The sequence below is a fragment of the Corvus brachyrhynchos genome, unplaced genomic scaffold (genome assembly GCF_000691975.1).
Source record: "Corvus brachyrhynchos isolate BGI_N302 unplaced genomic scaffold, ASM69197v1 scaffold305, whole genome shotgun sequence".
In the NCBI taxonomy this organism is placed as follows: Eukaryota; Metazoa; Chordata; class Aves; order Passeriformes; family Corvidae; genus Corvus; species Corvus brachyrhynchos.
Genome location: NW_008239284.1, coordinates 2567843 through 2595251, shown reverse-complemented (window position 1 = coordinate 2595251; position 27409 = coordinate 2567843). Strand labels below are relative to the sequence as shown.

General features: G+C 51.5%; 1 protein-coding gene across 1 annotated transcript in view; it reads left to right on the top strand.

Annotated features, from left to right (window-relative positions):
• Window positions 1-27409, top strand: part of ASTN2 (astrotactin 2) — a 276878-nt gene that overhangs the window by 189144 nt on the left and 60325 nt on the right. Inside the window, exons 19-20 of the mRNA XM_017740292.1 lie at window positions 2499-2632; window positions 3778-3926. Coding sequence (XP_017595781.1) covers window positions 2499-2632; window positions 3778-3926 — 283 coding nt within the window. The remainder of the gene's footprint in view (window positions 1-2498; window positions 2633-3777; window positions 3927-27409) is intronic.

Below are 27409 nucleotides of genomic sequence, written 5' to 3'. Positions count from 1 at the left end.
GCCTCCTTTGCTCCAGGCTGAGCCCCTTTCCCAGCTCCCTCAGCCTCTCCTCACATGACTGAAACTCCAGCCCCTTCCCCAGCTCCGTTCCTTTCTCTGGACACACTCCAGCCCTCAATGTCCTTCTTGTCATGAGAGGCCCAGAACTGGACACAGCACCCGAGGTGTGGTCCCACCAGTGCCCAGCACCAAGGGACAAACCAGGGCCAAGCCCTGGCTGCCTGACTCTCCCAGCCTGGCCTTGACATGAGTCAGGACGGAGGCAGGAGCCGGCTCAGGCGGCCGTGCTCCCAGTAACCTGGTGAGGGGGTGGAGGTGTGCTCGCCGTAATGAACGCAGCATCCATCCCCTAACCTCGTTTGTGTGAAGGGTGACACAAGGCAGATGACAGCTGGGTACCTGCAGGATCTAATTAAAACGTATGCGAGGCTGGGCAGGCGGAGCAGAGGGGATTGCTCATGCAACTCATGCTTAACAGCAGGAAAAAGAAAAACAAGGAATTGACTACTGGATTTACTAAAGGGCACGGATGGGGCGGGTGGGGTTTCTTCCCCAGGTTGGGGATGTGCAGGGAAGAGCTGGGTTAGGGGACAGGGAGAGGGTGTGCAGAGAGACAGGGGTTGGGGCTGAGGGACAGTGGAGCAGTGTGACAGTGCAGCTCTTCCCGCGATCACCCGCATCTGTCTTCGCCCCCAGCGCCTGTCTGTGCACACAGGTACCCTCAGCAGAGGGTATTTATCTTGCTTCCCAGGGAGAGCACATGCTTCCCCATCCATCTGCACACATCCTTTGCTGTTCCTCTCCCGCACGGACCCGCCGCTCTCTCTCTGCAGACGTGTGCCTGCATCCATTTATCTGGGTGTCAGATAAACTCCTCTCTTCGTCCCTCTCTCCGATTACTTTGGATGCCCTTTCCAGCCAAGCACTTCAATTACATTCTAAAGAACAGAATAAAAGAACATCACATTTTCTCTCTTTCACGTGTTCGTTCCTTTCTTGGGGTTTTTTTGGGGGTTTTTTTTTCCATTTTTTCCATCTGGAGCAGTCCCATTTTGTTAATGCCTGGAAGCAGAAAATTTTGCAGACGCAAGAGCCTTGAGGCGCCTTGTTAAAGGTGCTGGGGGTGTTTGGGGAGAGCGACAAAACCCTGGACAATGGAAGCCCTGACGTCAGGCTCTATTTATACCTCCTCCTTTCAGAAACCTCCCTGGGATGGCGCTTTTCCTAGAGCTTTCTGCTAAATTCTGCAGCCTGAGCTGTCCCTGTCTTCCTCAAAGGGCACAGTTTTATTTCTAGGCGTACCCTGGCAGCACAGGCCATATCACCAGGGCCAGGCTTCCGTAGGCAACTTTTCATGGGAGGAACAGTGTTGCCACAAGCAAGGCTGCTCCATGCAGTTGAGGACCTGTGAAGGTGTTTCAGCTCCAAAATGTGCCTCTTGAAAGGTCAAAAGCATTACAGAGCTTTGTTTTAGTGGCTGGTGTTTTGGTGTTCTGATTATTCTAGATGGGCGTTGTGGCTTTGCAGGGTTGGGTTGGACGTTGGCTCTGTGTGTGTGAAGGAGAGATGTTTTTGAAGCTGGAAGTTTAATTACAGGCAAAGGGTAGTGAGAGGAAACCACCATAAATCCACATGGTCCAAACGACAGGAGGGTATGGAGTGAGGGATGCCCCATCCTGCAGTGTGGGGAGACACCGAGCACGCTGAGCTGCGGGATGAGCATGGCAGAGACACTGAGGGGTTAGACCTGTGGGGCTTTGGGAATTCTGACCACAGTTATTATTCCAGGGATTCATTGGTGTTATTTGGAGCAGTCAGGGTGGCTACTGGGGACATCCTGCAAGTATTTTCCAGGTTTTATTTTTTCCTTCCAGATGCTGCTGTTTAGCTTGTGAGTGTTCCTTAGGCAAGTGAATAAAGCAGCAGTTTGCTTGCAGGAGGGCACTTTGTGTGAATAACAAACCCGTGAGAAGGATGGAAGTGGTCTGTGTTGTTGGGAATGTAGGAATTACTTTATTCTCAGGGGGACAGAAACAGCTGGGCAGAAGAGCACAGGGAAGAGTGGAAGAGTTTCATTGTGCACAGCAGCAGTGTGCAGGTACTGTGTGTATTCTGTTCACTGTCACAGAGGGACTTAGGTTTGTGCTTCTTCAGGCTGCTCAGTCCTCCCCCACAGGAGATCCCCATTCCCACTCCAAAAGCATTCAGGGATGAACCAGCATCACTCAATACGTGGGAGTTAAACCCAGCGGGGTGAAGGGCCATGCCCAGGGCCATGCAGAGAGGCCATGGCAATGCTGGGAAGGACACACTCCCCCATCCCATCCCATCCCATCCCATCCCATCCCATCCCATCCCATCCCATCCCATCCCATCCCGTATTTCCTGATCCCAGGGCTGTGCACGCTCCCCCTGAAGCTCAGCACCGCGGCCGAGCTGCTGGCCAGATTTCACCGAGTCTTTAGCACACATGTTCACGCTTTTTGTTCTCACATCAGGCCTTCAAGGGAGCCCTGATGAGCTCATACTGGTGCTCTGGGAAAGGTGATGTTATCGAAGACTGGTGCAGGTGCGACCTCAACGCCTTCGATGAGAACGGACTCCCAAACTGCAGCCCTCTCCCTCCGCCTGTGTACGTATCCCTGTGAGCCCTCCACAGGTCACCAGCCCCTTTCCCGTGGGTCACAGCCCCCCAGAACCACCCCATTTCCCAGGGGGTCAGCCCATGGGCACCTCCTTCTGCACCCTCAGGCCTGGGGCCTGCAGTCCAGCCCTTCTCACTGTGTGACTGATGCCTTTAGGATATCCTGGCTCCAGCTGTGGCCCTGGAAGGTTTCCTTATAGATTTTCATCACCTGATTAGCGGGGCTTGTAGAATGGGATTTCAAATGCTGAAAGAAATGGAATTACAGTGCAATTCATTGTGGCTTGTCAGAGCAAGAGCAAATCAGGAGCAAACTGATGGGGAATTAGCTGAGAAAGCAGGAAGACTGGCTCCAGCGAGCCACAAGGAGCAGAACACCTTCTTGTGAGCCAATATCCTCGGAGGGGATTCATTTCCCATCCCGAGTCCAGCAAACATGCTGTGTGTTTGGAGCCAGACTCTCTGTAGCCCTGTACTTGGTGTTGTCATCTGCCCCAGCGCAGAGGGAGTGCACGCCTCTGCACTAGCAGGGCCAGGAGCACAGAGCTCCTCTGCCTTCATCCCAGCCCACGTTGTTCCTGCTCTGGGCAGGAGCTCCTGCACAGCTGCCCCGCTCTGGCTCTCGCCCACACACCTCAGAGGTTTGCAGCTGGGTGAATTCACGCCACAGCTGCCCCTTCCTTCTCTTCCTCCTGCCCTCCCTCACCTTTGCTCACTGGTGATGCAGACCTGACCCTCCCCTCCTGTGGACTCAGCCCTGCTGGGTTTCAAGAACTCGGATCCTCTCCTGTTTTGCTCCTGGGGTGCTGGTCCTTGCTTCTCTTGCTGAAGTTCAGCAGCTCTCCCAGACAATGAAGGCCCCTTTAGATGAGATATTTGGGGTTGCATGAGCTTACCTTTTCCAGGAGCAGGGGGAGGCTCCCAAGGGCACACACTGCAGTAAGCTGGACTCAACTGACCTTCAGCTGGAAGTCCATTGATGCTCACGAGCCTGCTCTGCCCTTGTGGCTTTGTGGGCACATCCACATGTGTGGCTGTGAGTCCTTTTGGGGATTGTGCTGCTTGGAGATGTGAATTCCTCCCCAGAAAGGGAGCTCATGTCTTACTTGTTCTCTTTCCTTTCTCCCGCCCAGCCTGCGGCTCTCCCCCAACGTGGAGCCCTCCAGCACCGTGGTGTCCCTGGAGTGGCTGGATGTGCAGCCTGCCATTGGGACCAAGGTGTCTGACTATGTCCTGCAGCACAAGAAGGTGGATGAGTACACGGACACAGACCTCTACACAGGTGGGTGTGAGGGAGGGCAACCTCCTCGTGCTGCAGAGGGCTCCTGGCGATGCTTCCTGTGCCCTCCTGGCTGGGAGCTGCTGCTTTGGTGGAGAGCAGTGCATAGAGCCAAGGTGTTACATGAGGTATCAGACCCACTCCATTTAGGAGAGGTTTCTGGAATCTTCTGCAGACATGGCTATTTGAGGGGAAGGGGAATTACAAAAATGCAGTGCAGCAGAAGGAAATTATTTGCCCTTTTTTGGGCAGGAGAGCTGTGAGTTGGAGTTTCTGAAGTGGGTGTTGATGTGATCACTCTGAAATGCCACAGGATGGTGGTTGTAGGGGGAAGGTCATCCCTCAGCAGCTCAAGGGCTTTACTGGTCTGTTCCAGTGAGTGACCAGTGACCCGCCTTTGAAAGGACATTTTCAGTTGTCTTGCACACCTATCAGAGGAACTCCAAACCTGCAGTATTGAGGGAGATCATTTGAAGAGCACAAAACTTTTCCAGGAGAACCTGAAACTTCCCTGGGTTGGCGTTTAGTTCTCAGGCTTGTTACTGAGTGCTCTATGTCTTACAAAGGCTTTGTCAGCAACTCAGTCCATGCTCCAGGGACTGCTGGACAAGGCAGAGGGCTGTGAAGGATGGGACTTGATTTGGGTGAGTCAATGATGGATTTCAGAAAATAGGACTTGAGACCGTGAGTGATGGCAGTGCTGCAGGGAAAGCCAGGCAGAACCTACTGCTTTTTGCTTGAGGATTTTGGATGTAGTTCGAAGGCAGGAATGTTGTTTGGTTATAAACAACACAGAAAAGAAGGGAGAGATTTAGAAGCTCACAAGAGTTGTCAGGGGCAGCTGGTGTTGTTGACCAAAGCAGAGATTTACCTGGGACAGGGCTGGTGTTGGAGTGCAGAACCTCGCTGTCCACATGCAGACTTGCATGGGCTCCCAGGGCACCCAGGCAAGATGTTTAGCTGTGTTTCCCTGTTGGGAAGACAGGCTCAGGGAGATCATTGAGACCTCACAGCCACAGGGAAGTTTCCACCCTCTCTGTTCACCTCAAGCCCATCTATTCTGCTTCTGCAGTGTAGATGCCACCATATCCAAAAACCGTGTGCTACAAGAGCTGGCCTGTCTCTGCTGGAGAGAGCCATATCCCCACCTCCTGGGGGGCTCTGGCTGTTTGTTGTGACCCCTGCAAGAAGGAGCTCTGATTCCTGGCTCATACACCAGTCCCATCCTACAGGACCTTTCTCCTACAGCTTGCAATCATCCCCTCCCAAAGCTGCCCGATGTGGCCATGGACCCTGGGTCATGTCTCTGGTTTCATGGCATGGAAGAAGGTTTATTCTTTATCTTGGAGGGGCACCTTGCAGTAATGGAGAAAGAAAACAAGCCACCAAAGGAGGGGCTTTGTTTTGGATGGGGATTCCAGATTGCTCACACATCAGTCAGATGAGGCCAGACCAGAGAAACATGGAGTTTCTCCTTTGAAGTGGCTGGATCTTTGCCTGGTAGCCAGAGTAGGAAATACACATTATTATTATTATTATTATTATTACCGTTTAGTTCTCAGGCTTGTTACTGAGTGCTCTATGTCTTACAAAGGCTTTGTCAGCAACTCAGTCCATGCTCCAGGGACTGCTGGACAAGGCAGAGGGCTGTGAAGGATGGGACTTGATTTGGGTGAGTCAATGATGGATTTCAGAAAATAGGACTTGAGACCGTGAGTGATGGCAGTGCTGCAGGGAAAGCCAGGCAGAACCTACTGCTTTTTGCTTGAGGATTTTGGATGTAGTTCGAAGGCAGGAATGTTGTTTGGTTATAAACAACACAGAAAAGAAGGGAGAGATTTAGAAGCTCACAAGAGTTGTCAGGGGCAGCTGGTGTTGTTGACCAAAGCAGAGATTTACCTGGGACAGGGCTGGTGTTGGAGTGCAGAACCTCGCTGTCCACATGCAGACTTGCATGGGCTCCCAGGGCACCCAGGCAAGATGTTTAGCTGTGTTTCCCTGTTGGGAAGACAGGCTCAGGGAGATCATTGAGACCTCACAGCCACAGGGAAGTTTCCACCCTCTCTGTTCACCTCAAGCCCATCTATTCTGCTTCTGCAGTGTAGATGCCACCATATCCAAAAACCGTGTGCTACAAGAGCTGGCCTGTCTCTGCTGGAGAGAGCCATATCCCCACCTCCTGGGGGGCTCTGGCTGTTTGTTGTGACCCCTGCAAGAAGGAGCTCTGATTCCTGGCTCATACACCAGTCCCATCCTACAGGACCTTTCTCCTACAGCTTGCAATCATCCCCTCCCAAAGCTGCCCGATGTGGCCATGGACCCTGGGTCATGTCTCTGGTTTCATGGCATGGAAGAAGGTTTATTCTTTATCTTGGAGGGGCACCTTGCAGTAATGGAGAAAGAAAACAAGCCACCAAAGGAGGGGCTTTGTTTTGGATGGGGATTCCAGATTGCTCACACATCAGTCAGATGAGGCCAGACCAGAGAAACATGGAGTTTCTCCTTTGAAGTGGCTGGATCTTTGCCTGGTAGCCAGAGTAGGAAATACACATTATTATTATTATTATTATTATTACTATTATTATTATTATTTTCCTTTTATGACTGCCATGTGTTTGACAGGCAATTGAATTCATTGTGGGGAGCTTCCCTCCCCTCTACCTGTTCTGGGGAACTGTTTGGGACACAATGACCCTATTAACAATTAAAGAAAAAAGCCAATCTCATATCCCTCCCTTTTTTTCTGTGTTTATAACCAAACAACATTCCTGCCTTCATTCCTTTCTTACCCTACAGGCCTCTAATGTCAGATGACTTGATTCCTGCAAATACTTTGTGCAGGTTTGCAGAGGTGCTGACTGCTACAGCTCTCTACAGCCAAAAATCCTGCCCTGGATATCCCCTGACCACCATCACCCACCCATCCTGCTGCACCACAGCTCCTCCCGTCTGAGCAGCATCCACAAAAACAACAACTTAGCCTCAGAGGGAGAATCTTTGGGATGGGGGTGTGGGACATGAAATTTGGATGGCTTTTGGTGGATATAGGCAGATCTTCCTTCCCCGTCAGTCTCCCAGCTGCTGGCAGGGAGGAGCAGGTTGTTCCCATGGCTGGGAGGTGCATCACAGGTATTTGCAGAGCAGGCCAGCTCTGTGCTGCGAGGATCTGGCAAGGCTGTAGGGCTCTTGAGGCTGCTGCCACTCATCTGCTGGAAATCTTAAATGAGTGGGTTATTTGTGCTTGGATAGTGGTTTTGTTTGCTTTATTGCAGTTGTAGCCATTTCTTTTTGGGATTCCTGGCACTGACAAGGGCTAGAGCTCTGCCAACCTGTTCTTCATCCCCGTGGCAAACTAGGGGGTACCTGGTCCCAGCCTCACCTGCCTTCTGCCTTCCTCCTGCCCCTCAAAAGCCTTCAGTCTCTCACCCTTGCAGAACTCCTTGGCCTCCCCCTTGTTCTGCAACTGGAAGATGTAACCATTCCCTTGAGCCAGCAAACATTTGTTCCTCTTCCTCTTGGAGCAGAGTCAGGAGGGAGTTTTGAGACGGGTCTAACGTGGGTCCCCTGTGCTCCCTGCTGGGCTCCCCCTGAGACAGGGATGCTGCAGGACAGCGTGAAGGGAGCCAGTAGCCTGCATGGGTCAGCTGCCCTCGGCTTCACGAGGTTTTTTAAGAGGCTTGTTAGTGGTGCTTAGAAAAACACAGCCCTTGGCCCATCTGAGGCGGAGGGGAGGTGAACTTGTGTGTGAAACAAACCACGCTTTCAACACCAGCGCGCGGGGAGCGAGTGGCTCCGTGCTCGGGAGCCAGCCGAGAAGACGGAGAGCAATTACATCCCAAACTGTTTATTAAAACTTGTGGAAATTACTCATAACTCCATGTACGCGACAGCTTTGTAGTTGAGTGATGCTCTTTGTTTGAACGTGGGGCTCTCGGAGAGGGCGCGAGCGTGTGTGTGTGTGTGTGTGTGCGCGCGGCCGAGCCCGCCAGCGCATTATGTCATGGACCAAGCAGGCGCTGCACTTGAGAGAGGGAGAGGGAGAAATGTGTTTTACAGGGTGAGGTACAAACTGAAATGGCTGTGAACATCTGGAACTGATATTAGGCTTGGAAAATGTTTTCTGTCACTCCAACACTCCTCTGGAGGAAGGTTTCTGAAGTTAAGAAGCTCCAAAGGGGATGAGGGGGAGGGATGAGGGGATAACATGGCTGTGGTGCAAAGTGCTTTTCATGTCTCCGTTCTCCAAGCTGGGCCATGTCCCTGCATCTGCTGGACGTGGCACCTGGGCTATCACCACTTCTCGTTGTTGTGGCCCTGGCTTAGGAGGTCCCCTGGACCAGCTGAGCCCCTCTTGCCTGGGGAGTGCAGCATCTTCCAGCCTGTGCTGGAAGACAGAAGGATCCTTGCCCTTGGTTTTAGGGCTGGGAGCTGAGGAGCTGAGCTGGGAGGCCTTGTCTGAAAGCTGAAGGGTGAAATCCTCAGGAGGCAGCGGGCAGACCTGTGCCTGGTTTAACACCACCTGGACCTTCTCTGGGGCCCACCTGGGAGGTCAGACCCACCTGGATTTGGGGAGGCTGCTGTGAGCTTGTGTAATGCAAGGTTTAGAAGTAAAAAAGTGCTTTGAATGTGCTTTTAGAACGTTTTGGGGGATGGCTGGGGGAGGATGAAGGGCTGGGCTTGGCTGTGTGATGGATTGGGGTCTGTGGGCTGGGCTGTGTTTCTCCTGGGGTGGTGGCTGTGTTGCTGCTGTGATGTTTTGTGGCTCTGGGAGCTCCTCAGTCCCTTTCTCTAAGTTCTCTCCCTGGTGCAGTTTTCTCCCCTCCTGCCCACATCTCTGTTGCTGCTGGGTTTCTGAACACGCATCTTTGGGGGCCTGGGGGAGCTGCCATGTGCCTGCACAGGGCATGGTGAGGAGGCTGGGGAGGGGGTGGTTTGAGGGTATCTCAAAGAACTTTGCTGGTGGTAAGTCAGACCTTGCACGCTCTGAGGTAGGAATGGACTCTCCCTTAATCTGAAAATGGAGGGGACAAAACAAGACAGACAAGGAGATAAAATTCCTTCCCTGAAGTCACAATTAATCTCAGCATGAGGCCCTCAGCATGGGGCAGTACTCACCTCTGAGGGCAGAGACAGGTGCAGGTCCTGGATCCCCCAGCTTTGTGTCCTGTCCTGTGCTCACTCCTGTGTCAGGACCCTCAGGCTGAACCAATCTGCACCTCCCAGTCTTTCCCCACCACTGTGAGCGGCCCTGGATCTGAGCACAGCACATGCAAGAGCTGTGTCCTTGAGCATGAATCCACCTCCTCCTGCTGTGCTTCCGTATCAAAGTGGGTAGAACTGGGGAGATGCAGAGGAAGGGAGCATCACCTGCTGTCCCCGTGGTTAAGGGTGGCAGAGAGTCCAAATGAGGTGTTGTTCCAGTGCATTGCTGGCTCTGTGCTGCTGATGGTGAATCACAGAAGGATTGTGAGGCTCTGCCCCTCTCCCAGCCCTTCATCTTCTGTCCTGCTCTGTGTAGGCTCCCATGCTGTGTTTTTGCCCATTTTCTGTGGTACTTCACAGCTTGGTGTGTGCTGACAGCTGAGTCAGGATAGCTGGGGACGTTGTGGGGTGTTGGCTGAACAAAGCGTACAACAAACAGGTAAACAGCTCACCTGCTTCAGTACAGCACCTGGTTTGGGATGCCACGTCCCAGCAGGACAGGTGAGGTCTCAGCAGAGACTCCCAGGCTTTATTATCTCAGGTGACATCAAGGGATCCTGGCTGCTCTGGGGTCTTCTTGCCAGGGCAGTGACCACGTTCATAAGAAGTAGCTCTCATCCAGAACAGCTTGTAATCCTCAAAGAAAGGAGGAGAACAGGAACACAGCCTGCTGAGTGAGCCTGTTGGAGACCTCAGAGCAGGAGAATGCGGAGTCTGGCAGCTTGCTCAGAGCCCTCTGCTGTACTGGGACCCTCGATACACGGGGCTGTGGTGTGGAGGAGAGCCAGCAGGTAACCTGGGAGGGTGTCTGTGATGCCTTTTCCTGGTCTTAAAATCAAGAGTCAAACACAGTTAGAAGGGAAAAAGGGATTTTACCTCTGTATTTATTTTAAGGATCCTTAGGTGCACTCCATCCAGGTTGAATGCACAGTGCAATACCCACCCCCAAAAGATCTGGTATAACATTATAGGTCTTACTAATTATCAAAGATTCCCCAATGAGAGGCTCGAGTGAGCCCCCCTCCCCAAGGAACCTTCTCTTGGATGGTTCTATCTTGGTTTACAGAATGTGTTCTGGAGAGCACGTTGGGGTCTGGGGCACACTGATCCCTACCCACGAAGCTTCTAAAATGTTGAGTCTCTCAGCTTGAAAAACAAGTCCAAGAATGCAGGCAAAAAGCACTAAGAATACAGAAGTTGTAAAAAGCTGTAACAGGGGTATAAAAGAAAAGGCAAAAAATCTTCATGGCGTCATCTGGACAACAGACAGGGCAGGAAGATGTGCAGGAGTGGAGGGTATGGTTATATAAAACCTGTGCACGTCACCACGCTGGCGTTAGAGACTGCTCTGGAGCAGAGCTGCTCTGCAGAGGAGCCTGTGCACAGCATCGTGTCTGTAAAAGAAAGCAAAAGAGGTCAACCCAGAAGGCTGAGTGTTTTGTACACTTGCAAGTTGTGCTCTGAATTGAGGCTCAGGAGTGTCTTATTTATAACTTCACTCTGCGGTGTGGAGCAGGGCTGTGACGTGTCTGGATGGCTGGGGATGTATGGATATAGCTATGGCAACCAGCCCTTCCAGACACCCTCCTGTGTGCAAGCTGTGCTGCTACTGCTGTGTGAAAACCAGGGGTAGGCTGGGAGAAGAGGAGAAAAAACTGCCTGGCCAGAGCAAATACAGTTCCTGTCAGAAGGGAGTCAGTGCAATCTCCGTGCAACCACGTTGCACTCCTATTACAAGCCTTAACAATCATCTTTAAGAGTGCTGACTGACAAACTGGGCACCACAGAGCGCAGCAGGAGGAGTTGACTCTGCCCTTAGGAAGCTGTAGAAGCTTGAGGTCCAGCCAGGAGCTGGACATGAACATTGCCCCTGCCTCTTCTGCAGCTAACACATGGCTAAAGATGTTTTCAATACCCAGAGTGCCCTTCTGGAGTGCTGAATCCACTTCACTTGTTAGCAGAAGGAAAGATGATTCAAAAAGGAGCCTTTGAAGTGAAGGTCAAGTTTTTGGATGCTGCTTCCTGGGATGTGTTGTGTAATAGCACCAAGCAAGTGCTTAATTTTGGCCATTACCCTCACTGCGAAGCTCCGATTTCTCTCTCCCTGGGACAGCTGTAGTTATTTCCACCTACCAGTGTCATTTTTGTATCCTGGAAAGCAGAAGGGAGGTGGAGGGTTCTCAACTCTCAGTTAGGGTTGAGTCAGTTGCTGAAAAATTTCATTAATTCACATTTCCATATGGTTGTTCCAGGGTTTTTTATTTTTATCTGCCCAGACACCTTTTGGCCAGAACTGGGCATTATCTTTGCTTTCTCCCAAATCACTTTATAGGTGGAGACCTGGGACCGTCTGCCCTTTTCCTGCTGTCTGCAGAGGATGGAGCAGCCTGGCTGGTGCCACGAGTGTGTCATGCACTTCAGAAGCACCGTGTTTGCCAAGGGCTTTGTGCTGTCTGCTCAGAGCTGCCTCTCCCTCAAGGACAGCTGTAGATGCTGCCTTCTAGCTAAGAAGGCTCTGAACTTCTTACATGGCAGTTAATGAGGCCGGTCGTGGAGTTTTTTTACTCGTCTGTAATTTTATCCTCTGGGATTAAGTTTCTCCTGATCTGGAAAAGTCAAGGCCACAAATCCATCTTGTCAAAAAGCATCAAAAGCCAAGGCTGCTAACACAGCCAGACGGATCACGGCATGTGAGTGCAGAGCAGTGGAACTTTTTCATAGGAGCCTCTATTGACTAGACAGGCTTTTTTAATCAATAAATTGTGGCTGGAATCTGGAGGGAAGATCAGTCTGTGTTTGCAAAGCTGGTGCTTGGCAATGCAGCCCTAAGCTCTGTGGAAAACACAGGCTCTGGGGCATCTGTGGATGCAACACAACCTGCTCTGGGAGGAAACTTGAGCAAAGAATCTGGGTCTTCCCTTTTGCTCTGAATGACGCCCAGGCGGGGATCCTCTGCCAGGAGAGGATCTTCCTGGAGATTTTGTGTGTTGCTGTCATTCTAGCCAAAGGCTGGGATGATATCCTGAATGGGATGGGGAATCTGCTTTCCAGTCCTGTGGCTTCAGTTGAGGTTTCCCATGCATTCAGCATTGTCAGGTGGCTGAAATACAATCCAAAAAGTTAGCCAGTGTCCCTCCACGCTTCTCTGGAAGGAAATAAGGATAGAAAAGAGTTCCAAAGAGGCACAAAGACTGCCTTGGGACAGCCTATTCTGTCCTGTTTGAAACCTCTCATCCCCAGCACAGGAGGTGCTCTGGGGACATTGCTGTTGTCCTGGGCTGTGATCGTGTCCAGTGCCTGCTCTGTCCTGCCAGCATCAACTCTGCTCTAGCCCTCACCATTCCTCAGGCCCTGCTCAATGGCACGTGGTGGCACCAGCCCTTCCCCTGTGCCTCTCCCAGGCTGGGCTGGGTGCACTGTGTGTGCTGAGAACCATCATCCCCTGCTCACCAAAATGATGGGGCCTCCTCTTGTTGGCCAGTGGCTCAAGGTGGGGCCTGTCATCTGTTCCCCATGTTGCTCCAGTGTGAGGGAAGTTCAGTAAAAATGAAGAGGGATTAAACCTGAGTCAGGGGATTTGCCAATTAAAATATCTGCTCCTCCTGCAGGTTTCATATGATACAAGAGAGACCCTCCCCATCTCCCCCGTGACCCCTTCCCAGTTTGTTCAGCTTGCCAGGGATTGAGATCTGGCTCTTAGAAGTGAGGTGGCAGCTGGGTCTAGGTTACATTTCATGCTGTTTGGATAGGATAAAGCTTTCCTCCCTGTAATTGGGTGATTGGACTTGTGAGGTTTCCCAGATATTAATCTGGAGACCCTAGAGGGGGTCAGATTAGGTTATGGAGACATAATAGGAAATACTGCTCTGGCTAGTTTGGGTTATGGGGGATAGGGTGGATATTCTGCAGCATTCCCCTGCTGGGTTCCCACTCATGGGGCCTGCATGGTGGGGTCAAGGAGCATTCTTATCTCGGCATTGCCTTGACTTGGTCTTTGCTGGGAGTGACTCTTTGTGAACTCTGTCCACCCCTATAATCCTGCTCTTCCAGAGGACTGGACCATGACCCCTCCTTTGGTGCAGGGAGGGGTGGGTGGTGCTGATCTGCTGCTGGGGCTCGATCACAGGGGAGAGGGCATCTTTTTTCAAATGGGTGTCGTGTCCCCACAATCCTTGGGATAGAAAAACCTTTGTATTCTGAAGTGGTGTTGTTTGGACCAAGTAAGATCTTCCTCGTTACTCACATGGTGCCAATAGTGGGGAAGGGGTTGGTGCACTCCAGAGGGGATCATTTAGTGAGCATTTAAGTGCATGTGCCCCTCTGTCCCACGGGAGGGATGTATTTGAGGAAGGGCGTCACATTAATCCAGTGAGATGAGCTTGTCCCTGTGGCCAAAGAAGTGTTTTGGAGCTGTACTGGTGAGGGACCCTGCACTGAAGCAGCATCCCGAGGTGTCCTGGAGAAGGCAGCCCCACCACATCTGTGCTGCAGAGCCATTTGTTATGTGGGTTAAAACCCCCTCCCGTTCCTGCTGTGTTCTCCTCCCGTGCTTGGGAGCAGCTCTGCAGAGCTGCTGGACACAAGTTCTGCTGAGACAAGCCTGGCTCCAGGCACCAGTCTGCAGCACTCCTTCCAGCCCTCGTTTCTTTTTATTAACAGTGAGATGACAGATAGGGGATGGTCATTAATTTAATAAAGGATGTTTCTGATCACGACTACAGAAGCAAGATCCTGAGATTTTCCACGGTGGTCTGATGACTCACCCTGATGAAACAGGGTGAGGCTGGGATAGGAAATACCTCACTGGAGCTTGGAGTATGGCAACGGCTCTTCCCACAGAGCAGCCAGGCTCCCACAGTCATTCTGCCATCCTTGGCTGGGCTGTCCTAGGGACTGGTCTTCCCAATATGATGATTACCCACTGGGAGGAGCTGGATTTCAACTCCAGAGATACCCCTGGACCCAGTGCAGCTGGATGAGCATCACTCCCTGCTTCCCTGGTGCCAGCCCTGAACACCTGCCTGGGGTGATGGTGGAGTCAGGGAATGTTGAGCTGTGGCTGGGGGACCCCATTCCCCACCACCCCCTTCGTGGCACAGTCAGGAGGGCAGCCAGGCTGTGCTGTGAGAGGAGAGCTTGTACAGTATCACAGATAATACCTGGCTTTCCTTTATCCTGTTCTGTCATCTGTGGCAATCAATAAATCTCACCAACTCCATTGTTCAGATGGGGAAAGTGAGGTACTCAGCAGTAATGGCCAAAGATCACGTGAGAACTTTAAATCCTGAAGAGCCAGTTAAGAGCAAGGGCTCTAAATTTGTGCACAGTTAACAGTTACTGTGCTGGCTGACTCTCTCATGCCCCAGAAGTTCACACTTTGGCTGCAGATTATTTTCAGATCTCAGTTGCCAGTTCCTGTAGGAAGCCTTGGAGCTGTCGTGGTAGACGGAGAGTGTCAAACACAGGTGGATGTGCCCGTCCTGCTGGGACGCAGTGAGCAGGAGTGATAGCCACCCCCAGGCACCAAAGAAACCATCGTGTCTACCCCATCCTGGTGCTGAGCTTTCATGAATGGGACGTGGCCACCCCATCTGCCTGCCCTGGGGTGTGCCAGACCCTCTGGGGACAACATGCAGTGGCTGCAGGGACTGTTCCTGACTTGGTTGTGGGTCTTCCCACAGCCTTGTAGCTGATGGAGCTTCCTCTGATGGATACCCCCAGGATGGTGGGATGGTGCCTGTAAGCACAACCCCATCTCAGCACGTTCCCCTCTGAGGGTAAAGGCGTGGGACCATTGTCCACTTCTTTAAGTTAAGGGGCTTTCTTTGATATCTCCCAGACCTTTTCCAGTCCTCACAGATGAGCTCAGAGAAGCAGCAGTAGATGCTTCAAATTGGGTGCTGCAGCCCTCAGACTTCAAGAGTGGCTGTGCATTCCCTTCCCAGGGAAGCCGGCAGGATTTTTGGTGCCTGCTCTGCCTGGCCCCACCTCCCAGCCTCCCTGCTCCCTCCTGTCCACAGAGCGGGTGAGGCTTGTCAGGGTTTCTTGGGAACTGGAGAGAGGAGTGTGTGAGCCAGAGAGATGGCCTGTGATGGGAGGGAAAGGGGAAAGCCACCAGTTGCTGGAATAGTGCCAGAGGTGGGTAGCTGGACACAGCTACAATGTGTGAGGGTCAGCTGCTCGGCATCTGCCGCGTCCTCCAGCTGCAAACAGCTGGAATGTCCATGGGAACACTGCACTGGGACCAGCCCCACTCCAGGTCAGCCAGCTCCCCTCAGCTCCCAGCCCTGGGCTCTTCCTGCACCCTGCGTGTGGCAGGGAGGGTGCTCTGCCCTGGGGTTCCCCACACAGCTGAGATCTGAAAATAATCTGCAGCCAAAGTGTGAACTTCTGTGGCTTGAGAGCTGCTAGCACAGTAACTGTTAACTGTGCACAGATTTAGACCCCTTGCTCTTAACTGGCTCTTCTGGATTTAGAGTCCTCACGTGATTTTTGGCCATTACTGCTGAGCAGCTCAATTTCCCAACCTGAACAATGGAGCTGGTGAGATTTATCAATGTTCCTTCTCTGAACGGTCGGTGGTGGGCACACGTTGCAGTGGGCACAATAGCTGGGCAGCAGGGTTGGGGATGGGAAATGCCTTCTTCCCTGTGCCTGTGCTCGTCCTCAAGCACGCAATAGGTTCCCTTTACCTGCCAACACAGTCATAAAACGATCCAGATCTGTCCATAATCCTGTTAGAGCCTTTCACTCTTGCTCCCGTGACTCCCAGCAGCTCTAATTACGGATACTCAAGCTGGTAATTAATGACTTTGTTCATCCTCAGTGGCACCAGTTTTACATGTGCAGCCCGATTTGTGCGAGGGAGAAATAATCTCTATTACAAACCAACAGCACAGAAGTGCGGTGCTGGCATTGTGCCTCCATCTGGCCCTTCTGCATCCTGTCCATCCCTTCACTCATCTCCCCTCAGCCTTTCATCTCCAAGAGAATGACCCTAATTGCCGCACGCTCTAATTTTGCTGCACTGTATCCCATAAATCACTTGGACACGCGGAGCATTTTCCTGCTCCTTAACAAAAGGAATGGGATTTTCTCCTCTGCTGCATGTTTTACAGGTGACTAATTGCATCAAGGCACCTTTGAAGCAATGACTTCATCAATTGCTCATCCAGCAGACACATTGCTGGTTTCGTATGCCTGATCAGAATCCTGCATTTATTAGGATTAATTTATTCTCCGGTGATTTTTCATCCACCACAAGGACAGGAAAGTTGAGTGATGTTACTTGCTCAGCTACGTAAGCACGATTTCTTGCCTCATTACTGAGCCTGAGATATTTTTGCTACACACTGAGACTTCTCCAATTGAAAATGAGTAATGTTACATCTCGGAGAGAAGTGCTCCCAGAACACTGGAGAAATCAAGTTATTTCAGGGTGCCTACAAATTGGCTTTGGGTATTCATCATCCTCCTTTCTCATTTTGCCTCCCCCCCCCCATTTGTCATGGGGCTTCAGACAGAGGGAGCCAGGGGTGGGTAAGAGGATTTGCTCTTTTTCTCTAGTTTCTCCCAACTAGAGAGCCTCCAAAATGAGGGGTTCTTGCTGTCCTATGGAAACAGGCTCAGAGAGCTGGGCTTGTTCAGCCTGGAGAAGAGAAAGTTCCAGGGAGCCCTTCCAGTACCTAAAGGGGCTCCAAGAGAGCTGCAGAGGGACTTTGGACATGGGCTGGGAATAACAGGACAAGGGGGAATGGATTCAAAGTGCCAGAGGGCAGGGTTAGATGGGATATTGAGAAGAAATTCTTTATGATGAGGGTGGTGAGGCCCTGGCACAGGGTGCCCAGAGAAGCTGTGGTTGCCCCTGGATCCCTGGAAGTGGCCAAGGCCAGGCTGGACGGGGCTTGGAGCCAACTGGGATAGTGGAAGGTGTCCCTGCCCATGGCTAGGGGTTGGAAATAGATTATTTTTATGGTCCATTCCGATGCATACCATTCCATGATTCCATAATTCTGTAGGTTAGCAAATCCTTACAACGCTGCAGGAAACACTCCGGGTGTATGGCTGAGTGTGGGGTGTGTCAGGGCTGGAAGTGTGGGAGGGGATGCGGTGAACACAGGCTGAGCTTCTCCAGGGAGGACGATCTGTAACTGCTGGGGACAGAGAGTAGTAAACGCAGGCAAATTCACACCTTTCCTAAAGGCTGTGGTCAAGTTTTTGTGGGAGTAGTGGCTGATAACAACTGCCAGAAGACCTTGACTCGGCAGCTCAACTCCCACCCCTACAAAGGCTCCTCTTTTGGGAAGAACCGAGCTTGTTTGCATCCAGGCAGGATTTTTGCCTCTTCTACTTCCAGTCTGGTGTTCATCTGCCCTTAACTCACTGCTGGCCCCAGCAAGTGTCTGGGGGTGGATTTTGCAGCATAGTTTATGGACCAAATGGAGTTGTTTTGAACCAAAGCTGGGTTTAAGACTGGTTTGGGGCAGGTGTGGCAATGCTGGGGAGCTTCGCCTGGGCAATGTGCTGTGCTAGGATGAGGAGGTGCAGGAGAGAGAAGCACTAGAAGTGGATAACTTCCTTCTGTTGTACTGGGAAGAAGTGCATCAAGGTACCAAGGGGCTGGGAAAGGGCTTGTGCAGTGCTGGGGAGCTGGGTTTGGCAAGAGACCAGAGAAGGGTTGGTGGTGGTTTTGGAGAGGATGGAGAGAGGACCTGGGAGTCACACCAAAGCCTGGAGCTGTACAGGGACATGCTTATTTAATTTTGCCACAGCAAGCTGGCAAGGTCTCAGATGTTTTGATGGCAAACCTGCTGTCCTGTGGGATGCCCAGCCTTGGTGCATGTCACGTGTAATGGGACTGGCTAGAGAGCCCTGATCCCCAGCTGGTGCCGATCTCTGCAACCCCACTCTCCCCCTGGCCCGGTGTTGGCACTTGGGTTGGGGTGGATGAAGAGGGGTCGGGGTGGACAAAGAGGGGGTGAAAGAATATGTCAGGGAGCAGAGGGAGCTGGTAACTGTGGGTCTTTGCCTACAGAGGGGGCTCCTGCACTGCCCAAGGCCATGCGGGCTGGGAAGGCAGGAGAAGGGAGGCAGCGGCTGCCAGCTGACCTTTCTCAAACAGTTCATGGGTTTCCAGAGCAGCCGAGGTGTCAGCGGTGTAGAGCAGTCACAGCTTCCCAGTCGCTGGAGGAGGAAGGCAGGGGGCACTCGAAAGGGGAGGAAAAGGCTCCGTCCTGGAAGGGTGGAAACCTCCCAGCCCATTAACTGTTTCTCCACGGAGAGCCATGGAAAGCAAACAAGGGGCTGCTTTTCTCCTGCACCAGCTCGCCCACTCCCATCCTTTCTGCCCTCCTCTCTTCTGCCCCTGCCTCCCTTTGCCTTCCTTTTGTAAAGGCAGGGCCTGGGGTAGTGAGGGTTTGGGTGGAGGATCAGCTCAAGCCCAGCAGGCCAGCCCAGAGCAGCGTGCTGGGAAGCAAATTCTGCCTCGGCACCCGGAGCCCTGGCATCCCCAGCGTTGTGTCTGTGTGCAGAGCCCTCTGCTTTGACGAACTCTCTGCAATCCGACTTAATTAGTAGGCAGGGACCCACAGAAAAACCTCTCCCAGCCCTTTCTAAGCAGCGTGTAGCGGGGTGCTCTGTGCTGTCAGATCTGCCTGAAAGCACATTTGCCTCAAGCCAGCGAAGGGGCCGAGTTGTTCTGCGACAGCCTAAAACTGAGACACTTTCCCTCGCAGATGACAAAGCTTGGGAGTAAATTAGCAGGCAGAGTCTGTGAAAGGAAATGTTGCCTTAAACGTTTCCATAAAAGCTAATTGGCCTGTAAGAGCAGCATACCTGTGGGCCGCTGCCTCCCGGGGTTCAGGGCTTGGGGAATCTATTCCTGGCTCGACTAATAATTTTCATTGTGACTTTGAGCAGGTCATTTCAGTTCTTTGTGCCTTGGTTTCCCTCTCTGCGAAACGAGGAGAATACTCCCTTCCAGAGCGCTGATAAGGTTTAAGTGCTAAAATTTTATTGCACCGTTGAAGATCCTTGGCAAAGAGATATTATGCAGATAGAAGGTTAATGATGATGATAGGGAGAGAATAAAAGAAGAATTGCTGTTTTATTTTTATTTTGTTCTTTAAATGATGTTTAATTGCCAGTTTTCGATTGAGGAATAAAACCCAGTCCCCTGTGACCACCAAATTATCTTGCAAATGCTTTTTTTTGCCTGCTCTTAAAGCTTGCAGAGAGAATGAGGAGCCATACCCCTTCTCTCTGCTCGTAGGAGCAATCAGCAAGAGATTTCCTTTTCTCAATTAGGAAGCTTGTCTGGATTCCTGGATAATTGGGGGAGCTTCCCGAGAGTCCTCCACGCAGTGTCGTGGGTCTGTTAGGGGCTGATGGTCCCTGCTGGGGCCAAGCATGGTGTGTGGTGGGGCAGCTCCTTGCCCATGGCCTGAGGGGATGGAGGGACCTGCCTGAGGTTATTTAGTGGGTCAGGCAGGCCAGGCAAACCGGGCTTTACCTCTGCCAGAGGAAATTAAAGGCTGAACTGAGCCATTACCCCCACAAATTCACCCCACGCCTTTCCAGAAGAATTTCTGGGCACTCCCACCACTGTGATGACCCCGAGAGCCCATTGCAGAGCCCGTGAGTGTCTGCAGCGATGCTGAGGGCTGGGAGGGATCCCTGCAGGGTAGGTGCCCACCAGTTGCTCTCTGACCCCACAGCCCTGCCCACGGTGCCCTGCCTGGCAGCACCACTGGCCACCCCAGTTTGTCATCCTCACCACAGCCACTGTAGGCTGCAAATGTCAACCACAGCGGAACCCGGCGCAGTCTGTGGCCGGGCCTTTGCTTATTTATTCCTTTTTTCATTTGTTTCTTTCACAAACATCAGCATCACAAACATCAAGAATGGCATGTTCGTCACCCCAGACTGTTACAAAACTTAAGGTCAAATTCATGGTATAATTGTGGCTGGAGAAAAGGATAATATAGATGTGTTGGTCCCTGGTGGGTGAAGTGTCGGGGCTGGAGGATGCTGTCTCCTATTTTTCTGCTGGGTGAGGGTTTCCTGTCCTGTCCAGCCATGGGGTGGAAACTGCATCTGAAGATGCACTCGTGGTGCCTGTGCTCGCTTTTTCCCGCTGAGTTCCATTCTGGAGAAATGCTCAGTGAGATGTGGTTTGTTAGGGAAGATAATAGCTGTTGTTTGGCCAGCTGATCTACCTGGAGAAGAAAACGGGGAAAAAAGGACCAGGTTTTGGACACACAGTCCTCTGTTAGTCAGCAGCTAATCCCAAACACCATTCTCCTACCCCTCCTCATGCTCCAGTGGCTCATTTGGAAGGTGTGAGACCTCTGCCCACTTTGCCTATCTCCTCAGACATGATCAGACCCCTCTGGCTGCCTACACAACCCAGTGCTGTCTCCCCATGGAGGCTCTCACTGCCAGAGCTCTGGTGCCTGTTCACCATCTGCCCATGCCAGGAGCTGAGGAACTGAGAAACAGGAGAGCTTGGGGCTTTGTACTGGCTCTTTGCTGGGGGAAGAATCTCACCCCAGAGCCTGTATTAGGATCATGGAATAGTTTGAGTTGTAGGGGACCTTCACAGACCATGTAGCCCAATTCCCCTGCAGTGAGCAGGGACATCTTCAACTAGACCAGGCTGATAAGAGCTCCATCATTCAACGCTAAAGAGCTGGTCCATCCCTTTTCCTCTTTGATATTGACCTCTTTAACATCCCTGAGTTTCTTCCCAGTACTTTCGATTTGATCACGTACACAACAGGCTCCTCAACAAGGATGCTCTCACAGTCCCCATCTCCTCACATGTTCTCTCAAGGCTTTCCCCCAAAGCTTCCATGTGTACATACAGCCAGTTTTCTCTTCATACTTGTGCCCTTCTCCCTCCTTCCTCCATCTCTCTCTGGATTCTCCAGGCTGTGTCTGGGAGGGGTTCAGCTCAAGGTGCAGGGTCTGTGCTGGGGAAAGGGACCATGTTCCCCTTAACCCTCCCACCTCAATAAATACTGTTGTGGTAAATTTGTTGAAGACATGGGTTGATTGTTTTGCTTTGCTTTGCTTTGCTTTGCTTTGCTTTGTTTTGTTTTTTCCATCTGTGTCTGAACTGTGATGGTGACAGTATTTCGCAGAATATTTCAAGTTGGAAGGGACCCATAAGGATCATTGAGTCCAACTCCCTGAAGCAGGAGTTGCCTGCTCATATCTATGCATAAAAAATCTCTCCCAACAAGACCCTGGTCTCTCTTGGGACCTTCAGGATGAAATAATCAATACCATTACCCATAGAAAGGTCACGCTGCATTTTACAAAATAAAACTCCTCTTTGTAAAGAACAGGAGCTCGGTCTGTCTCTCTGGGTAAGAGCCAGGCTGCAGATTGTTGCCAGAGGAGCTCTTTGGGTGCTTGGTTTGTGTGATGGATGATGGGGAGAGGCTGAAGAGGGAAGATTCCACAAGGTGTGGGTTTGCCTTCTGCCCCCCCTGCACCCTTCCTGCCCTGCTCTGGGTCCTGGTGCTTATTCATATCAGCGATAAACCCAGCCTTTTTTTGACCTTAAGTGATGTTTTAGGATTTATTTTATTTGTGGACCTTGCCTTGGCCTTCTGTCACTATTTGTCTCTCCAAAAAAAGGATTCTGCTCTTTCAATTCCTGCGTCCAATTTGGAGGGGGAGATATTACCAATGGGGGTCAGTAAATAGCTCATCTGACTTCATAACACTTAGCATTTAGATAGTGCTTTCCACTGCCAGAGCCCTCTGCAAACTCCCAGTAATCCTCCCTGCACTCCTCCAGTTAGGTAAGTATAACTAATCCCAAACAAATAGCTTCAGTGTGGAACTAATGCAGAGAATGCATAAGAGTAATCTAAGGTTTAAAAGAAAACTAGTGGGTAATCTCACAGCAAAATTAGAAAAAAAGGGCAGAGAGAAGGGAAAAAAAAAGCCCAAGTTATTGAATGTGAAAGCTAAATCAGACTGGAATATGTTGTTAATTTGCATTTCAAGTAGCCATGAGAGGCTGTAGATACTACAGCTACTTAGTGGAGGCTGTTTGGAAGTATGAAGTACATCAAAGCTTCTGTAATATGTAAAATAATAAAATGTAAAATGCCCTCAGGTTTAGCCTTTTTGTGCCTGTTGGCTCTTACCAGGTTTTTCATATATATTTTTTTTAATCCTGCAAGCATTACTAAATTCCATATTTTCTGTGTGTTTATATCTAATAAACTGTAGACTTCAGATTCCAGGAAGTGCTCAAGGCCAGGCTGGCTGGGACTCTGAGCTTCCTGGTCTAGTGGAAGGTGTCCCTGCCTATGGCAGGGGGTTGGAACAAGATGATCTCTAAGGTCTCTTCCATTCCATGGTTCTATTTTCTTACTAGAATCCAAATTTCATCCTCCTGCTGCCTCTCATCTCTGATGACTGGGAACTGCAGAAGCTCTGCGCACCCTCATTAGTTATTTTGTCAAAGTTTCTTGAAATTTGTGTTCCTTGCTTCACATTTTTCCAGGTTCAATTGACCAGTTGCATTTGGCACCAACAGAACTGATCAATCCATGTTCCATTTGGGATAAATTTCTGACAGGGTTCAAAATCAGACGTCCTTTGGAAACTGAGCACCTGATCTTGGCTCTCCATAATGACCTGCCTCCTTGTGCTTGCTGCAGGAAATCACATCTGAAGGCCTTGTGAGCAATAAGAGAATCATGGAATGGTTTGGGTTGGAAGAGACCTCAGAGATCATCTTTTCCAACCCTCACCCATGTGCTGGGGCACCTTCCACTAGACCAGGTTGCTCAGAGTCCCAGCTGCAATCAGAGGCTGAGCTTTCCAGCCTGATGGCTCAACAGGCCACTTCCCATCTGCTTTCCAGTGTCAGCCCTGGTGCTGGGCCAGACCCAGGGCTCCAGACCAAATCTCCTGTGCAAATGGTTTTTTTACAATTATTTGCCCACCCAGGAAATCTCCTGGCAGCCTCAGGAACGCGGAGCCAGCAGTTTCCCTGTGTGTATTCTCTGAATGGTCTTGTATGGACTTTAAAAGATCATCTCTAGGTAAAGGCACCTTTTTGGGTTTCTTGCACCCAGACCCTGTGCTGTGTCAGGTGTCACACGATCCATCAGAGTTTTGCAGAGCCATTTAGCTGCAGATGCTGTTGCAGGTGCAAAAACATCTGCTATTGCAGATGCAAACCCAAGGAGCTCTCAAGGAGATCCAGAAGATCATAAGGACTTTTTTTTAGCATGTTTTTGCTTCCAAGCATTGCCCTTATCCAGGTCCCTGCCACAGTGAGCACTCACAGCACTGGTGTGTGCCAAAGCCACAGGTGTCCCTACTGAGGGGGGATTAGATTAGATCTTTGGAAAAATTCTTCCCTGGGGTGGGGAAGCCCTGACACAGGGTGCCCAGAGAAGCTGTGGCTGCCCCTGGATCCCTGGAAGTGTCCAAGGCCAGGTTGGACGGGGCCTGGAACAACCTGGTGATGCCTTAAGAGGCCTCCTAGAAACAGAGACTAGACAGGAGTAAGGGAATAAAGGCAGGTATTTATCTGAAAGGCCTTCAGAGGTACCCCTGGGGAGCCAGAGGCCACTGCCAAGATGGATCCCAGGGTGGACCCCAGGTCACGAGTTCTTCACTCTTTTAAAGGTTTGGTTCATTTGCATAGCAGGGTTAGTTCTCCAATTAAAGCTTCAGTTTAATGATGTTTAATCTCCATTTGCCCTCCTTAGAGGCTCCTTGGTTTATACTTTTGGGCCTAGGACAGTCTGGGTGTCCTTGGAGAGCAGGCCTGGAGAGGCTTTGTTATGTCTGCCCAGCACGAGAGAGCAGAAGTGAACAGGCTCCAAGAAACTTCAGAGTGACACACCAGGCAGTGCAGGATTTGAAAAATATAAAAGTTAAAACCTAAGGCATCACTGGGACAGTGGAAGGTGTCCCAAGAAGGGGGTGGGAACGAGTGGAGATTTAAAGTCCCTTCCAACCCAAACCGTTCCATGATTCTTTGATATGATGCTGATCTGCAACCCTGGATAAACGCTGACAAGGTCCTGCAGGGCAGGACCAAGGTGTGCTGGGGAAGTCCTGGCATGGGAGAGGGCACCAGCAGGGTGTGGTGGGGCGGAGAGTCCCAACTGGGGCATCTCAGAAGGGGAGACTAATGGTGAGACAAGCTGTGGTCCATGCCAGGCTAAGCTATGATAGCAGAACTGCAGTGGATGCTCCTCAGAGGCTTTTATCCCTTACACTCACCTAAATCCAACATCCACTGCTTCCTGCCCCTGGCATTTCCAAGCAATTACGTATTTCCTCCTCTTCCCCTTCATACCCAGCCACGTGTTTTGAAAGGAGAGTAATGAACCATGCCTGAAGAGGACCAAGCATGACCATTTACAGCAGAAATCAGGTTCAGGAGAGGCGGGAGAGAGCCCACCCCTCCCTTGTGCCCCCTGCCCTCCCCTCTGCCCGCTGTACCCCTCTGCTGCAAACTTCTCAAGAAGAAAGAAAAACAAAGGTTTGGCAGGTCTATTCACACAGTGTAAAATTGAATTAGTGGAGGTATGTGAGGAGCATGGCTCAATTTCCATGGGGATGAGGAGATTTTTATCACCACCCCCTCCCCCCCCAGGATTATCCTGTACAGCCCAAAGCTGCTTTTGGCGCTGGCGGGTGGGCATCCCCCCATGAGCCTCCTTGGGGTAAAAGGAGGCTCAAGGTGATGAGTCAGGCTGGCCTTGCTGGGCTGGGGGCTTAGCCAGGGTGGGGAAGTGAAAGGGGAGAATGGAGCTCAGGGTAAGCTGGGATGAATGTCCACAAAGGTGAAGGCTTGAGACCGGGTGAGCAAAAGAAGCTGGGAATCTCCAGTTGTTTTCTGCCCCCTCTCCTTTTGATGCTCAGTGGGGTTTGAGGAACTCCTGAACCATAGCCAGGGCAGGAGGCACTGTGACAGGGGCAGGCAATTGAGGAGATCGCATCCTAATCCCCAAAATAACAGGACTGCTTTCCCTATCCGCTGCTGATGAGCTCCACCTCCTCCTGCGTTCAAGAAAACATCCTGGACCTAACCTGTAAAGGTGCCAGCCCAGCCCTGTTGCACGGGGTTTCTCATCTGTCTGTCCCAGAAAGGTCCCTGCAACCCATCCTGGGCTTGTCCAGCCCAGCACGTGCCCATCAAACCTCAGGGAAGGGCTGAGGCTTCCGCCTGAGCGTGGGTGGCAGTGCCACAGGACAGATGTGACGGTGTGAATGACGGGGGAGCAGTGGGAAAGCAATCCCACCTTTCTGGGCTGATGGGCTCCACGTTCACTGCCCTGGACAGCGAAGTGCAGAATGGAAAGGAAAAGGAGAGGGAAGAGCCCTGTCTGCACACCCGCCCCAGCGCAGGCAAGCCAAGCCTGGGGCCAGCCAGCCGGGAGCGAGCGGCCTCTGTGCTTCCTCCCTCCCCACCCTGGAGGGACGTGGCTGGGTGGAGATCTGGCCAAAGCTCCTGTCCTCTCTCTCTCTCTCGCCAGCACAACTGAACTGGGGCAACTGGTATCCAGCCCTGGCATGGTTCCATCACTGCCAGCAGGGAGAAGAGCTGTGCATCCCTGTAGTAAAGTGGGGACCGAGGAAAAGTCCTTGAGTGGGGTGGGAGAGCGTGTGGGATGGGTTGCTGTGGCTTTAGGGTGTGCAGGGCAGGGTTTGAAGAAGAGTCCCACAGTGCCAGGTGGGGAATTATCTCCTCACTCCATGGACAGCATGGGAAAAGGTGCAGGGCCAAGGGAAGGAGCTGCTCAGGGCACAAGGACACCCAGAAAGAGGAAACCATGCAGAATTCCCCAGGAGAACAAACCCATAGAGGGGGTGGGAAGCAGGGGGGTGCAGCATGGCTCCAGATGGAACAGGAAGGCTGGAGAAGCTGCCCAGCCCTTTGGTCCTCCCCCCTCCATCAGCTGGATCTGCCACTCACAGTGTCTTTTTCCCACCTCAGAGCGATTTTTCCTCCACTTCCTGCAGAAGGGCAGCAGCCCAGTTCTCATGAGGAGCCCTTCCAAATCTGCTCATCAGGATCTGTCCTTCCCAGGCTGGGAAAATCAAGCCCAAGATAACATGGGTTGAGCAAATATTCCCCCTAGGCCGTTGCCCACCCTGGATGTCCCAGGCTCCTTCAGCACCGTCCCATGTGGTGCTGCACACCAACAAGCCTCATCTTCATAATTTGGAAAAGGCTGTTTCATTTAGGTGTGACCTTTCACCATCTTAAAACTTAAATACCTTATTTTCCAGAGACTTGGGCACAATCTCTATGGCTGGGATGGTTCCTGACTCAGCCTGGCCCCTTAGGGCCTCATTCACACCTCTGTCATCCCCAAAATGGTAACCAAGGGTTCTGATGCTTTATTTTTCTAATGAGGAGCTGCTGATAACCCTACAATACTCCTGTACAGAACCCGTGTGCAAGGATCATGCAAACCGTGACATCCAAGCATTCTCCAAAATGGGTGGGAAGTCTGCAAGGGGCATTTGGAGAGCTGCTGCAGGACTTCACCCATGGAGCGGCTTCAGCAAGATGGGGTTACAGGAATTCAGTTTGGCCCTGCACGCTGGGGCAAGGCAGAGCAGCATTTCACCCTGGTTTCTGTCAGGTGCCACTGGCTGCTCCCACTCCCCTTCCAATGTAGCTGTCCCTGTATCCCACAGCATCACAGGACCCCTTTCTGATACCAACACACTGGCTCAGGTGGTGAAATGTTCAGTTCCCAGACTAGCAAAGGGTTAAAAGCAACCCTGTTTGTGGGCACAGTGCTGCTGCCCAGGGGCTCCTGGGTGCTGAGCCACGGGGCTGCCCAGCTGCAGTGCCAGCTCAAGCCCTTGGCATTTGCCACCACGAACCTTCTCTTGTCCCCAGGCAGCAAAACACACGACCCTTTTGCTTGTTTGGTTTTGTCCTGTAACCAGTCTGTTTATTGTTCTGAAAAGGTTAAATTGGTCAGGGGAAAAAAAAAAAGGATAGGGGTTTTTTTTCTTCCCCTTTCTAATGAGAGTCTGGGGACCTTTTCCCTGCTGACGTCAGAGTCATATCCAATAGCCTTTGCAGTGAGGCCTGATTTGCAAAGGACACCCTGGGGAAAAGCAAAAATCTTGGTGAAACCTTTAAAAAGAAAAAGCACCCTTTGAGACGATTTTCTGCTTCTTTTATGTCCTGATTTCACCTTCTAATTACTTATTCCTTATTCCCTTTTTCCCCCCCCCCCCAAAGCTGAGGGAATGTGGGGGGGGGGGGGGGTTTG